Here is a 13,067-nt window from a genome sequence, read left to right as displayed (position 1 = left end):
CTCAAAAGATGACATATCAGTGGCCAATGGGTATATGAAGATGCTCAACATTGCTAAACATTAGGGAAATGCAATCAAAACTGCAATGAGATGTCACCTTATACCTATGAGAATGACTACTATCAGAAAGAAAAAAGGCAGTAAGTGTTAGCAAGAAACTGGAGAAGAGGGGACGCTTGTATACTGTTGGAGAGAATCTCAATTGATACATATTTACTATAGAAAACAGTATGAAAGTTCCTAAAAAATAAAAAAGGACCTACCATATGACCCATCAATCTCATTACTGGGTAATTATCCAAAAGAAATGAAATCAGTATATCAGAGAAATATCTGCACTTCATGTTATTGTAACACTATTTATAATAACCAAATTATGGAATCAACCCAAATGTCTGTTGACAGAAGAATGGATGAAGAAAACATGTGATATGATAGGTAGGTAGATAGATAGATAGATAGATAGATAGATAGATAGATAGATAATGTGTGTGCGCCTGTATGCATAGATTCAGGAATTGTCTAGCATATATGTATATATCAGAGAAACATAATAGAGTATTATCTTTGGAAAAGAATATCATGCCATTTGCAACAACATGGGCAAACCAGGAGAACATTATACCAAGTGAAATAAGGCAGAAAAACAAATACTGCATAATCTTACTTACATGTGACTCCAAAATTCTCAGTCTTGAAGAAGTACAGAGAATGGTGGTTGTCGGGTAAAAACTGCATAAAAAGCGAGAAACAATGCTTTAGTTAGGTAAGATGAATAAGCTTTGGAGAGCTAATATATAACATGATGGTGATTTTAGTTAACAATACTGTATTGTATGTTTGGAAGTTGATAAAAGAGGATAATACGTTCTCCTAACATGCACGCGGGCGCACACACAGACACACACACACACACAAAACTAAGTATATGAGGTGATGGATATGTTAACTAGCTTGAGATTGTGGCCATCATTTTATACTATATATGTATAACAAAATGTAAGTTTGTACAACTTAAATATACATAGTTTCTATTTGTCAATTATCCCCCATAAGCTTAATGAGAGAATGGGGTTCTTTTAATGCCTTAGTGCTTCTCTCTTCGTACCAAATTTTAAGTACCTTGAGTGTTGATAAATGCCTTATTCATCTTTTTTCCTTATTAATGAATGGCACAGTATGTAATATGGGTAAATCTTGCAATGAACATTATAATTAACTATACTTAAATTTTTTCCTGAAAAATGCAGATTCTGGAATTGTTTATCATTTGTTGCTTTTCTCATGGTGTTTTCTTTCACTGGACTTCTAATCCCTGCACATACGTATTTATATATATCATTTTCTGACATATATTATTCAATAAATATATACTTCACACTGATTGTTTTAAGGTAAGAGTACCATTTGAATTTTTGTATTTATAGGAGGTTAAGATCTTCTGTTAAATAATAAAAAGGTTTCCTATCTTAGATTGAACAATTGACTCAAACTTCTCCAGGAATCATCAACAAATTAATGCATAATATATTTTCAAATTTTTAACTGAATTTCAAAGCAATGTAAATACCTTATAAAGTTTTTTGAAAAAATAGAAAGAAAGAAAATATATTTCATAATTTTAACACCTAGAGGTAACCACTGTAAATACTTGGCATATTTTACCCAGTGTTTCTTTTTCTATGAGGTTTCATGAAGCTAAACACCTATCATACACAGAAATCTGATCTTGTGTTCTTGCTTAGCATTACATAACAAGCTATTTTGAATTAAAGTTAGAGTTCAAAATCAATTTTTAAAAAGCACAGAAAAATTCTTTTTGTAAATGTGATTTATGCTTAAAGAAATGAGTAGTTAAGGCCAGCAAAGTGCCTGCCTGTGCCACATTAGAGATGACACTTGTAGGAGAAATCACCATAACTTCAAACTCACAGTTCTTTAATCCCAACAATCAAGTTATAACAGTCTATTTTTATCCAGGAAAATTAGTTGAATTGATAACACTAAGTCACTAGTGCCAATTAAATGGAAATGAGTTCCAAATTATCAAGTAAATTTGTTGAAAAGTGTAGAAATGGTATGTTACTGAATGAAGAAAAACAGATATTGGACAGATTCAATAAGATTAAAATCTATGAAGAAAAATAGAGGAGGGAAATTTTTCTCACTTATAATTTGCTAGATTATTTTTGTTCTTTTTGGGATTTAAAATATATCTAGAAAACATATCCTTTTGTTTTTGTTGTTGTTGCACTTGAAGAAGCGCTCTTCAAGGATGATGTGGAATGGCCCTACTACTGCTCACCTTGTAGAAGAAACAAAGAGCAAAATGCCATTGTCTTGGCATGACCCTCTAGGTGAAATGCCTTCTACCTTCCTTTGGTGCCAGACCAATAGCGTGTGTCGGTTCATTTCTTTGACAGTTAGCAGTGACTCAGGAAATACATTGAAACAGTGCAGAAGGAAACAAATTTCTGTGACAAAAAATAACTTTTCAAAAATTGTTTTGTCTTTCAGACTTCTGGTCTTTCTATTAATGAGCCCTCTTTTGTCTCGACTTGGCCATGGGTTCAGCTGGCGCTGGGCATTCATAATGGTCTGGAGTGAAATGAAAGGGATGCCTAATATAAACATGGCCCTTCTGCTCGCCTACTCTGACCTTTCTCTTGGATCCGAGAGGGAAAAATACCAAGTAAACTAAGATGTATTTTCTTGTTTGGCTATTTGATAAAATCAAAGTCAGTGGCTACTCAAGAACAGATCGCGTGTGAAAGTCATATACAGGCTCACAGGCCCTAAGCCGAAGTTCCCCTTAAGCGGGGAAGAGTGACATTTCTCTCCACAAATGCTGTATGTTCTTGTCATTGATTCAAGTCTCACGAGCCGGCTGGGGGCGCTCGTCCGGCGCCGCAGCTGCACTTCCCCTGGGTGCAACTGTATGAGCAGCCTGGTCGTGGGACGTGCATATACTGCCCGCTTGCCCAGGACCCGGATGACCACATAAACCTATTAAGGAGGCACTATCACTATCACCAATTTCAAAAAGAAGACCATGATCCCCAAAGAAGTAGAAGAACTTCACACAGCTAGGAAGCAGCAGGGCCAGGATTTAAACCTAGACATTCTGGCTCCAGAGCTCATATCTGTAACCATAAACCCTATTACTTTCTTTACATAAAAATGACTGTTGGTTTTACAATATTGACACATGAATATCAAATTATGTTGTTACTGCCAGTGACCAAATCACCATGTTGAGGGATTACCACTCATGCACTCACACAGCGACCCCTGCTGCAACTGACCCCAGAAACAAAAGGCACAATGCAGATTTGAAGTTCCTATCCAAAGAAGCATTTAGCCAGGTTTCTAGAGAAGCAGGCAATCTCTGAGAGCCGCAGAGTAGCTACCCAGAAGCTCTGCTGGTAAATACCTCCCAACCCTGTCTCCCTAGTGTGCGAGGCGCCTGTCTCCCACCACCAGCCCCTCCACACCTGCTATCCGTCCATGTCACCGTGCTCTCCTCTTCACACACCAATCTCCACGTCACCATCCCCCTTTCAATACCCTGCAATAACCCAACTCTTTTCTGCTTTATGTCATGCATTTAGGTTTTTCTTTCAAGTAAACTGCTCTCAGTTGAATGGACGAATTTATGAATAATGCCAAATTCATTGTTATGTTTACCAAAACAACTTCTCTCCTGAATTTCCAACTCCTAGCACTGAAGTCACCCTGCACAGTGTCCCCTATTGTGGACACATGCATGGAATGCATCACAACATACAGCCAGGGTCCCCAGGTGAAGTCTCTCTTGGCTCTCTACCATTACTACCCACATCTCAGTTCATCACGGTGGGCGGCTGATGCAATGGTCTTTTCTTTTCTGAATGTCTGACAATATTCTCTTCATTTATGCGATTATTCATCCTGTTTATCGAGTTGACCTCATGCTAGGCACTTTGGAGCCAAGACTGGGTGAGGCAGACACAGTCTCTGCCCTAGACTTGTTTAGTGTACAGTTGATTTATTTATATGCCATTGCACAGATTAATTTTTCTTAAATTCCTCTTTGACACCCACCTCAAAATCTTCCACTGTCCCTTGCTGTCTAGAGAAAATCGTTCAAAGTTCCTAGCTTAAAACAACTCACCCTCTATAGCTGTGGAACCTGTGCATTCCGCCAATTATAGGTTGAAAATATTTGGGGGAAAATTACATTTGTGCTAAATATGTGCAGATTTGTTTTCTTTAGAGTACAACTATTTACATATCATTTGTAATACATTAGGTATTAACATAATCTAGAGATGATTTAAGTGTACAGGAGGACATAAGTAGGTTGTATTGCAAATGCTAAGTCATTTTTCAGAAGGAACTTCAGATTTTGGTCCTGGAATCAACCCCAGTACCCCCAAATTCTGAGGGGCAATTGCATGGTTTTCCTGGAAATTCACCTTCCATTGTTTACCTAGATCTGCCTCTCCATGCCAGCTTGCCTTGCTTATTCCTAAATGCACGTTTCTTGCCTTGATGGTTTTGCTTGAACTTCCCCATACCAGAAATGCCTTCCTCCTGACCTGTAGCAGCCTGGCTAGCCACCTCTGTGTACAGTGATCTCACCCTCTGCGTCACTTTCCCCTTAGGCTCTCAGCACTGCTGTTGTTCCGAGCAGAGTCAAGCCTCTTCCCCCAGTGCCTAAGGGGTCCTATCTGCCTTCGTCCACCACGTCTCAAATGTCCAGATCTTGTAGGAACACATCCCTCTGCTTCCTGGTTTGAGAAGAGATGACCCTTGCCTAAGTGCAGCCCACTGTATTCCCATACCCTGAGACACTGTCCCTAACACGGTTACCACCTGCTTGGGCCTCTCCACACACTGTCAGTCTTTTCATTCTTTCTCTTCCATGGGAACTCTAATGCTAAAACATTACCTGACCATATGAAACCACTAGTTTTTCACACTTTTGAAATCACGAATTCAACCATTCAACCACTGTGAAATTCCTGTTACACTGGCTGCCTTCTTGGCTGGAGATTGTCTTTAACTTGCTTCTATAGTTTTTTTAAACAGCATTTAGCAGTGTCACCACACTCTTCCATAAACTAATGGTCTCTGTGCTTGTCTCATTGCTCCACAGCAACCTCAGTATCTACCAGTACTTTGTTTTGCAGGACATCCAACAATATTTTCCTTGCTCCAATCTACTGCTCTACAAACCTAGTTCTATGGTTTGAATAGAGTTTGGATGTTGAATGCCCCCAAAGGTGCATATATTAAAGGTACGCTCCTAAACCCAAAGAACATTTTAACCTCAAAGTCATAAATTAATGGTACTAGCAGGCCAAGAACTTGATCTGATTACAGTGTTTAGGAAGTCACTGGGGAGTGCCCTTGGGAAGGAGCTCTCTTGAGACAGCTGTTATAAAACCCCATTTGGGAACCAGCTTCTCTGCTCCCTGGCTTGCCACATGACTCTTCCTCTGCACTTGCCCTGCCATTGCCATCCCCCATTCTCACCACAGCCCAACTACCTGGGGCTGCCCTCTCTGGGACCTGAACCTCTGTAAGTCTGAGCTAAGAAACCTTTTCCATTTACAAAGTTAGTTGCCTCAGACATGTTCTTTATAGTGAGGAAAGGCAAATGTAAATTCTGTTGCCATAAGGAACAGAATTTGGAAGATAAGTTTAGTAAATTGATTTGGGAGTGTCTAGAATTGGTTCATTGGCTGGGGCCATGGCTCAATAGCCTAATCCTCCACCTGCGGCACCGGCACACCGAGTTCTAGTCCCTGTCGGGGCACCAGATTCTGTCCCAGTTGCCCCTCTTCCAGGCCAGCTCTCTGCTGTGGCCCGGGAAGGCAATGGAGGATGGCCCAAGTCCTTGGGCCCTGCACCCGCATGGGAAACCAGGAGAAGCACCTGGCTCCTGGCTTCGGATCAGTGCAGTGCGCCAGCTGCAGCACGCTGGCTGCAGCAGCCATTGGAGGGTGAACCAACGGTAAAGGAATACCTGTCTCTCTCTCACTGTCCACTCTGTCAAAAAAAAAATAATAAAAATAAATAAATAAATAAATTGAATTGGTTCACTAATCTTGTTAGATTTAAAATGCTAAGGATTCTACCCCACCCTCCTTTTTTCCATTTTGTTTAAAAGGAAGAAAGACCTCTTCTATCCACTGTTTCACTCCCCAAATACCCACTATTGTGGGCACTTGGGCTACCCAGAATCAGGGAATGCCATTCAGGTCTCCCACATGGGTGGCAGGGACCTAAGTACTTACATGAGTCATCATCTGCTGTCTCCTAGGGTGCACATTAGTAGGAAGCTGGAATTAGAAGCAGAGCTAGGAGTCAAACCTGGGCACTCCAATGTGGGATGCCAGTATCCTAAGTGGCATCTTAACCTCCATACCAAGTACTCATCTCAGGGATTCTACTTCTAGTAGTAGAAAAAGCACCAAGAGTTCATGGCCACAACTGTTTCTAAAGTTATGAAATATGAATGCATTTTATATTCCTAAGAGATTAGAGGAAGTAAAAGAGAGTCAGGCGTTAATTGGCAGAACGAGAGAAAGGCCTTAAGAGCATCTTGGAAATTTTTGAGAAGGCTCATCCCATCACAGGAGGAGAGGCCTGAAAGGACAGAATTGCTTCGTGGATCACCAGGGCATTTTCTTCAGGCTTGCCCAAGACTGCCAAAGGATTCATTTCTCTGCAATCAGCTGGTGAAACACTACATGGCTGCAGCCATAGCCCAACAGATCCAGGAATGGCTCATGTTGGCACGAGCTCCTAGCATTGTCCACAAGATGCTGGTTTTGCAGACATGCAGAATGAATGAGCTAAGGGTTCATAATGGCTTACACTGAAATTGCATAGGCAGGGCTGGTGCTGTGGCTCAGCGGGTTAACACCCTGGCCTAAGGCGCCAGCAACCCATATGGGTACTGGTTCTAGTCCGGGCTGCTCCACTTCCAATCCAGCTCTCTGTTGTGGCCTGGGAAGGCAGTAGAAGATGGCCCAAGTCCTTGGGTCCCTGCACCCGTGTGGGAGACCCGGAAGAAGCTCCTGGCTCCTGGCTTCGGATTGGCACAGTTCTGGCCATTGCGGCCACCTGGGGACTGAACCAGTGGATGGAAGACCTCTCTCTCTCTGTCTCTACCTCTCTTTGTAACTCTGTCTTTCAAATAAATAAAATAAATCTTAAAAAAAAAAATAAATTGCATAGGCAAGCCTGGGAGGCTAGGAAGAGTTACAGGGTTGCTATCATTGCATGGACCTCCAATAGGGCAATGCCAAGTGAGAGTAGGAGTCAAGTCACACATCACAGATACCCAGAGGAAGCAACAATGTGAAACACTTACTCGGGAAAGCTACAAGCAGTGTACCATGCAAGCCTTGGAAAGCCATGGACATCAGCATGCAGAAAGAACATTCATGTGGAGTGTGATGAACAAAGCCATAGGGCAGGGCACCTCAAGCCCTTGGAAGTTCATCCACCCCAGTGTGCCCAGGATGCTGTACATGGAGCTCTGTTGCTGGTCATGCTCTATTGGGTTTTGTTCTTGCTTTGGGTGGATTCATCCTCTGTTCTATTTCCTCTCTCTTTCCTTTGGAATGGAAATGCATATGCTCTTCCCATCCCACCACTGTGTCTTGAAAGTATGTAACTTGAATTTTCCATGTCCACAGTTAAAAGAATTTGCCGTGAATCTCAAATAAGACTTTGGACTTCTGGTCCAGCCCTCACTGATTTGGGGAGGGAACCAGCCGATGGAAGAGCTCTCTCCGTTTGTATCAATTTCTGCCTGTTTCTGATACTTGAATAAATGTTAGACTTAATATGTTGGGGATCTTTGAAGTCAGCAAACTCAAAAGGCTTCCATAGCCTTGGCAACTCATGACTAGAGCCTAGGGAGATTACTGACGCCATAAACAAGAGTGTCAAATTGTTAAGTCAACAACAGGAGTCACTGTGTACTTACTTCTCATGTGGGATCTGTCCTTAGTGTGTTGTCCAATGTGAAGTAATGCTGTAACTAGTACTGAAACAGTACTTTACACTTTGTGTTTCTGTGTGGGTGCAAACTGATGAAATCTTTACTTAATATATACTAAATTGATCTTCTGTATATAAAGAGAATTGAAAATGAATCTTGATGTGAATGGAATGGGAGAGGGAGCGGGAGACGGGAGGGGTGTGAAAGGGAGGGAAATTATGGGGGGGGAAGCCATTGTAATGCATTAACTGTACTTTCGAAATTTATATTTACTAAATAAAAAATAAATTAAAAAAATAGGTTGGGGATCTTGGAGATGGGATGAATGCATTTTCACTGTGAGGTGGACATGAGCCGGGGAAGAATGCTATGATTTGGATATTATGTGGATGCTGAATGTCCCCCAAATGAGTATGTCTTAGGGGCTTGACTCCCAAACTCATACAGAATAGTAAACCTCAAAGTCATAATTTAATGGTACTAAGAGGTATAGACTCAAACCAATTATTTTGTTTAGGAGGCAGGACCTGATGGGAAATTCTTAGGTTATTGGGGACATGGTCTCTGAAGGTAGTTCCCTCAGAAATATCATTACAAAAGTCTGAGTTTTAGGGCCAACATCTCTTAAAATGTGATTCTCTGCACTTGCTCATCATCCATTGCCTTCATTGCTCTTATTAGAGAACAACCAATGGGGCTACCCAGTTTTGAGCTTGAACCTCAAAACACTGTGAGCTAAATAAATCTTTCTCTTTATAAAGTTGAGTACCTCAAAAATTATATTTATAGTAGTAAAAAGCTGACTAATGCCTAGTATGGGCCCTCCTTTCAGAACTTACATGTTCTTTTTTTCAAAAATATTTATTTTAATTAGTTTTTAACAGATTCGATATGATTTGTAGATAACAATTCTAAAAACATAATGATATTCCTTTCCTCCCTCCCTCTCTCCCCCTCTCTCTCTCCTCCTTCCTTCCTTCTTCCTTTCTTTTTGTAGTTATTGAGATAACATATTTTAAGCCTTATGTGTTCTTATCAGACCCTGCTTAGTCTCAATCTCTGCTACTATCTCTTGAAACATATTTCTGATTCACAACTACTCAAATGGCCTATGGTCATGATTGTTACTGTGAAAATCTCATCCCTCCTTCCCATTGCTTGCCTTATGAAGCCCTGTTTAGTCATTCCTTTTAGAAATAATGACTTAACTTCCATGACACAGTTCTTTTTCTGACACGGTAAACTGGATCTTATCGTTTGTTCTTTAATTTCTCCCAGGTTTTTTATTGTCTTATGATATCTTTCCTTCTATGGGCTTAGGAGGAGAGGCTAGAGGCAGAGAATCTTGGAGGATCTGAATCTTTCCTTGCCTATCTGATTTCTCTTTCCTTTTCCTGTCAGTGGGAGCCATCCCAGTTCCAATATCCTTCCTTCATTCCTTCCCACTATGTTGTTGATGTGATTATCCCATGTTCTTCTCTTCCCTTGGGAAAAAACCGTGACCGAGATTTAATGGGGAGAAATGTCACAGAGAAAGGGTCTGACCAGATTAAACCAATAAACATGTCACAAATAATCTCATTATGTAAACTTTGTTCTTTAGCCAAAGAAACTTCTAACCAAGTCTCTTTCTGGGTAGGTGTAGAAAATCACCCCTTATCATTGTCTCCTTTAGTGGTGTAACTCTAAAGAGAGAGCTTCAATTGTTTCTGGCCAGGAGCAGCGATTTATAACCATTGAGATTATGAATACTGGATCCAGTCTTGTCTCAGTTCTCCTGGGCCAACTTGTACCCTGGAGACAGCTGTCATGTGTGAACATCAGAGCTGGCAGAGTCTGGGGTTGAATGTCCTGCTCTGAGAGGGCTCCTCTCCAGCACCCACTGCACCTGTCAGAGATGTAGAGTCTCCATCACAGCCTCTGTCAAAGAGTTCCTGGGGGATCTTTCAGGACAGATATCCTGAAAAGGATGACATCTACCACCCTGTGGCTCTTCTCCAGGGCTACTCAATACCTGAGGCACAACGACCGAGAGATAATCCCTAGACCCCAAGGAGTGTCAACACAGTGTCCACACTACTGGGAAGTAAAAGCTATACCACCTGATTGTGCCATTAGAACAAATTAACATTCACATGTATATGTTATCATTTGATACCCCAGTATACCATGAGCCTGCAGACCCTTCAAGGTGACTTCTCATCTTCATGGGTCTAAGACCAACAACAAAATCATTGCCCTTTAGGAAGTCCAAAATGATACGTGAAAAGACATTCACAGCCTACACACCTGCTCAGCTTTTGCCCTCCTCCCAATCATTCCCAGGTATCATATTTAAAGGGCTTTCTTGAGTTCTGAAGTGCCTGAGGACTACTTGATCATTTTCTCAGAATTACTGATACTGCCTCATCCTATCTTATTGAGTAGGAAAGCTGGAAAAAAAAATCAAGCCAAATGTTTCCCCAGGCTCTGCTGCCAGAACTCAACACATTTTGTTTTATTTTCAGCTAAGGCAATTTGTGGAGACGGATATCTGGCACTCTAATTCCATGCCATTTTACAAAAATGATTATGCCTCTCTCTACCATGGAAACTCAAGGGCCTAGCAGAGGCCATGATGAGGAATGCAAAACAGACTGATTTCTAAAGCAAAAAACTGTGTTTCAGGAAAAGAAAAAAAAAAGAAAGAAAGAAAGAAAAAAGCAGACACATAGCAAGCTAAGCCTATGGACTGGGAGCCAGCAAAGTTAAGAAATAAAAAACACAATGACTGAGGCAAAGGGCATCCGAAGGAAAGCCTTGTCATTAAATATACACACATTTTTACTCCATGCCATGTTTCCTTCTAGTCCACGCAAATAGCTGAAAACATTACCAAGCTGGAGACAACAGGTTTCTGTTTTGTAGGGAGGAGTCCAGGAGGCTTTGCTGCATGGTAGCAACAGGAGCAGATTCTGGTGGACAGATATGGCAGCCAGACCAAAATATTGCATCTTTGAGAGACTAAAGGAATCACAGGTTCAGCATCCCTAATCTAAAAACCCCAAATACAAAATGCTCTAAAATCTGAAACTTTTTGAGTTTCAGACAGAAGGCCACGAATGGAAAATTCCACACCTGGCCTCATTTAACAGACAAATGCAAACACGCTTAAAATACTGAATAAAACTACCTTCAAGCCACGTGTGGCAGATATGTATGAAACATACATGAATTTCATATTTAGACATGGGTCCCATCCCCAAGATATCTCAGTGCGTAGCTATTCCAAAATCTGAAAGGAAAAAAAAAATCTGAAATCTGATCCCAGGCATTTCATATAAGGGGTATTCAACCTGTGGTATATGTAAGGTTCCTAGAATCGTGCCGGATACAAATAACTACTCAATAATTTTTTTTTTATGTTATCTCATAGGAGGAGTACTCATGAGAATTAAGCACTTCAACGGTACAGCACCCAGTATGTAGTAACCGCCGCTGTTGGGTATCTGAAAGCGGTAATCAGGTGACACATGGGAGCACATATCAAGAAAACAAAGCCGTCATCTCAGGACCTTTGCCTAGATCACCGGTGCTGGCTGAGCCCTGTGCCTGGCTGACAACTGCCCATCTGGTATGCTTGGCTTTATGCAAACCTCTTGCTCTGAAAGTTTCTAATCCAAACCTTGGTCCCACTGCAAGCAGCCATATGCATGGGAAAATGAGCCTCTGTACCAGTTCCTTTATTTGTCGACTCAGGTAATAATTCGTGTCTAAAGCACAGCTGTGGACATGAAATGCATCTGACACGCAGAAGGCTCAGGCTCATGGACCCCAGTTCTCCTTTGTTAAGAACCAGAATGAAACAGGCGCTGCTGGCTCCTGCCTCCAAACTACAAATAGGAAAAACAAAATTCCTGCAGGCATTCCTCGCTTTTGGATTTTTATCTGTCTACACCAACGGAGTGCACGGAACCCTTTCCCTCGCTTTTGTCGTGCACACAGCCCCTGAATAAACAAGATGTCGTCTCTCTGGAGAGTCCGGATTGCAATCCTGAGACTCGCGACCAGTGTCATGCAGTTTTATCGCATCTTTCATGGCTCCCCGAGAGGACGGAGACAGCGGCTGAGCATCAAAAAGGGAAGAAGCCCTCCTGCCCAGGGCCGGGCTGGGATTCGCATCCCCACGGCAGTTCGCCGCCAACACGGAGCCAGCACAGCACTCCCACCCCCTTCTCGGGAGAAACGACTATGCTTTCTCGCCTCAGAGAGGGAGTCGGAGACCAGGGGCACCCCCGACGATGCCTCTGGCTCTGCTCCCTAGGGCGGATAACAAAGGTGCCTCGGGCGAAGCGTCTCCGGAGCCCGCACCTGGTGGCATTCTCCTGCCAGGGAATGGGGATGGAGAACCAGGGCGCCAGGAGTGGCCTGTGCGCCACCCTTCTGGAAGCAAAAGCAGCTTTTCAGCGATTTTCAGGGCGGCATCAAGGTAAACCAAGCGTAGGATCAAGACTAGGGCGAGCCCCAGCTCGGCGCGCCTGGCCCGCCGCCGCCCCGGGGCCGCCGGGGAGCTGGACCGCGCCCACCCCGCGCCCTCCTTCCCAGGCCCTGGCCCACCCAGCTCACCAGCCTCTCCATTCTCTGCATCTTCGCTCCAGGCGGCTCGGCGCAACTGGAAAGACGGGGCTAGCTGCTTCGCACCAGGTTGTGCCCCTACAGCGGCCCGGCCCCCACCCCCGCCACCACCCACACCGCAGAGCTCGCTCTGCGCCTGTCTGTGCACTCCCGCCGGCCCCCTCTTCCACCCCCTCCGCCCCGCCCCCAAGCGGCTTTTCCAGGAGGAGTCCATCTATGGGAAATTAAATGATATTTGTATTCATCCCTGCATTGTTTCGAAAATATTTTTTCCTTTCAGTGGTGGCAATTGGGGAAACAAGTGTTTGCGGGGAAAAAAAAAAAATCACTTTTTCCGTTTTCCTGTTAACCTGTACTGACAGAGAAAGGAAATGGGGTGGGAGGTGGGTGAGATGATGGTTTCAACAATGCTTTTAAAACAAGCGTACAGTATTATTTTTTAAAAATCCAG

General features: G+C 42.8%; 1 protein-coding gene across 1 annotated transcript in view; it reads right to left on the bottom strand.

The window, feature by feature from the left end:
• The window catches only part of LOC100349682 (OX-2 membrane glycoprotein), a 107,312-nt gene that overhangs the window by 62,514 nt on the left and 31,731 nt on the right, over positions 1-13,067 (bottom strand). Inside the window, exon 4 of the mRNA XM_089330802.1 lies at positions 11,118-11,124. Coding sequence (XP_089186928.1) covers positions 11,118-11,124 — 7 coding nt within the window. The remainder of the gene's footprint in view (positions 1-11,117; positions 11,125-13,067) is intronic.

Source organism: Oryctolagus cuniculus, chromosome 4, assembly GCF_051225735.1.
Source record: "Oryctolagus cuniculus isolate XC-2025 breed Fujian yellow rabbit chromosome 4, ASM5122573v1, whole genome shotgun sequence".
Lineage (NCBI taxonomy): Eukaryota > Metazoa > Chordata > Mammalia > Lagomorpha > Leporidae > Oryctolagus > Oryctolagus cuniculus.
Note: the sequence above shows the minus strand (reverse complement) of the source record. Positions and strands in the feature narration are given on the sequence as shown.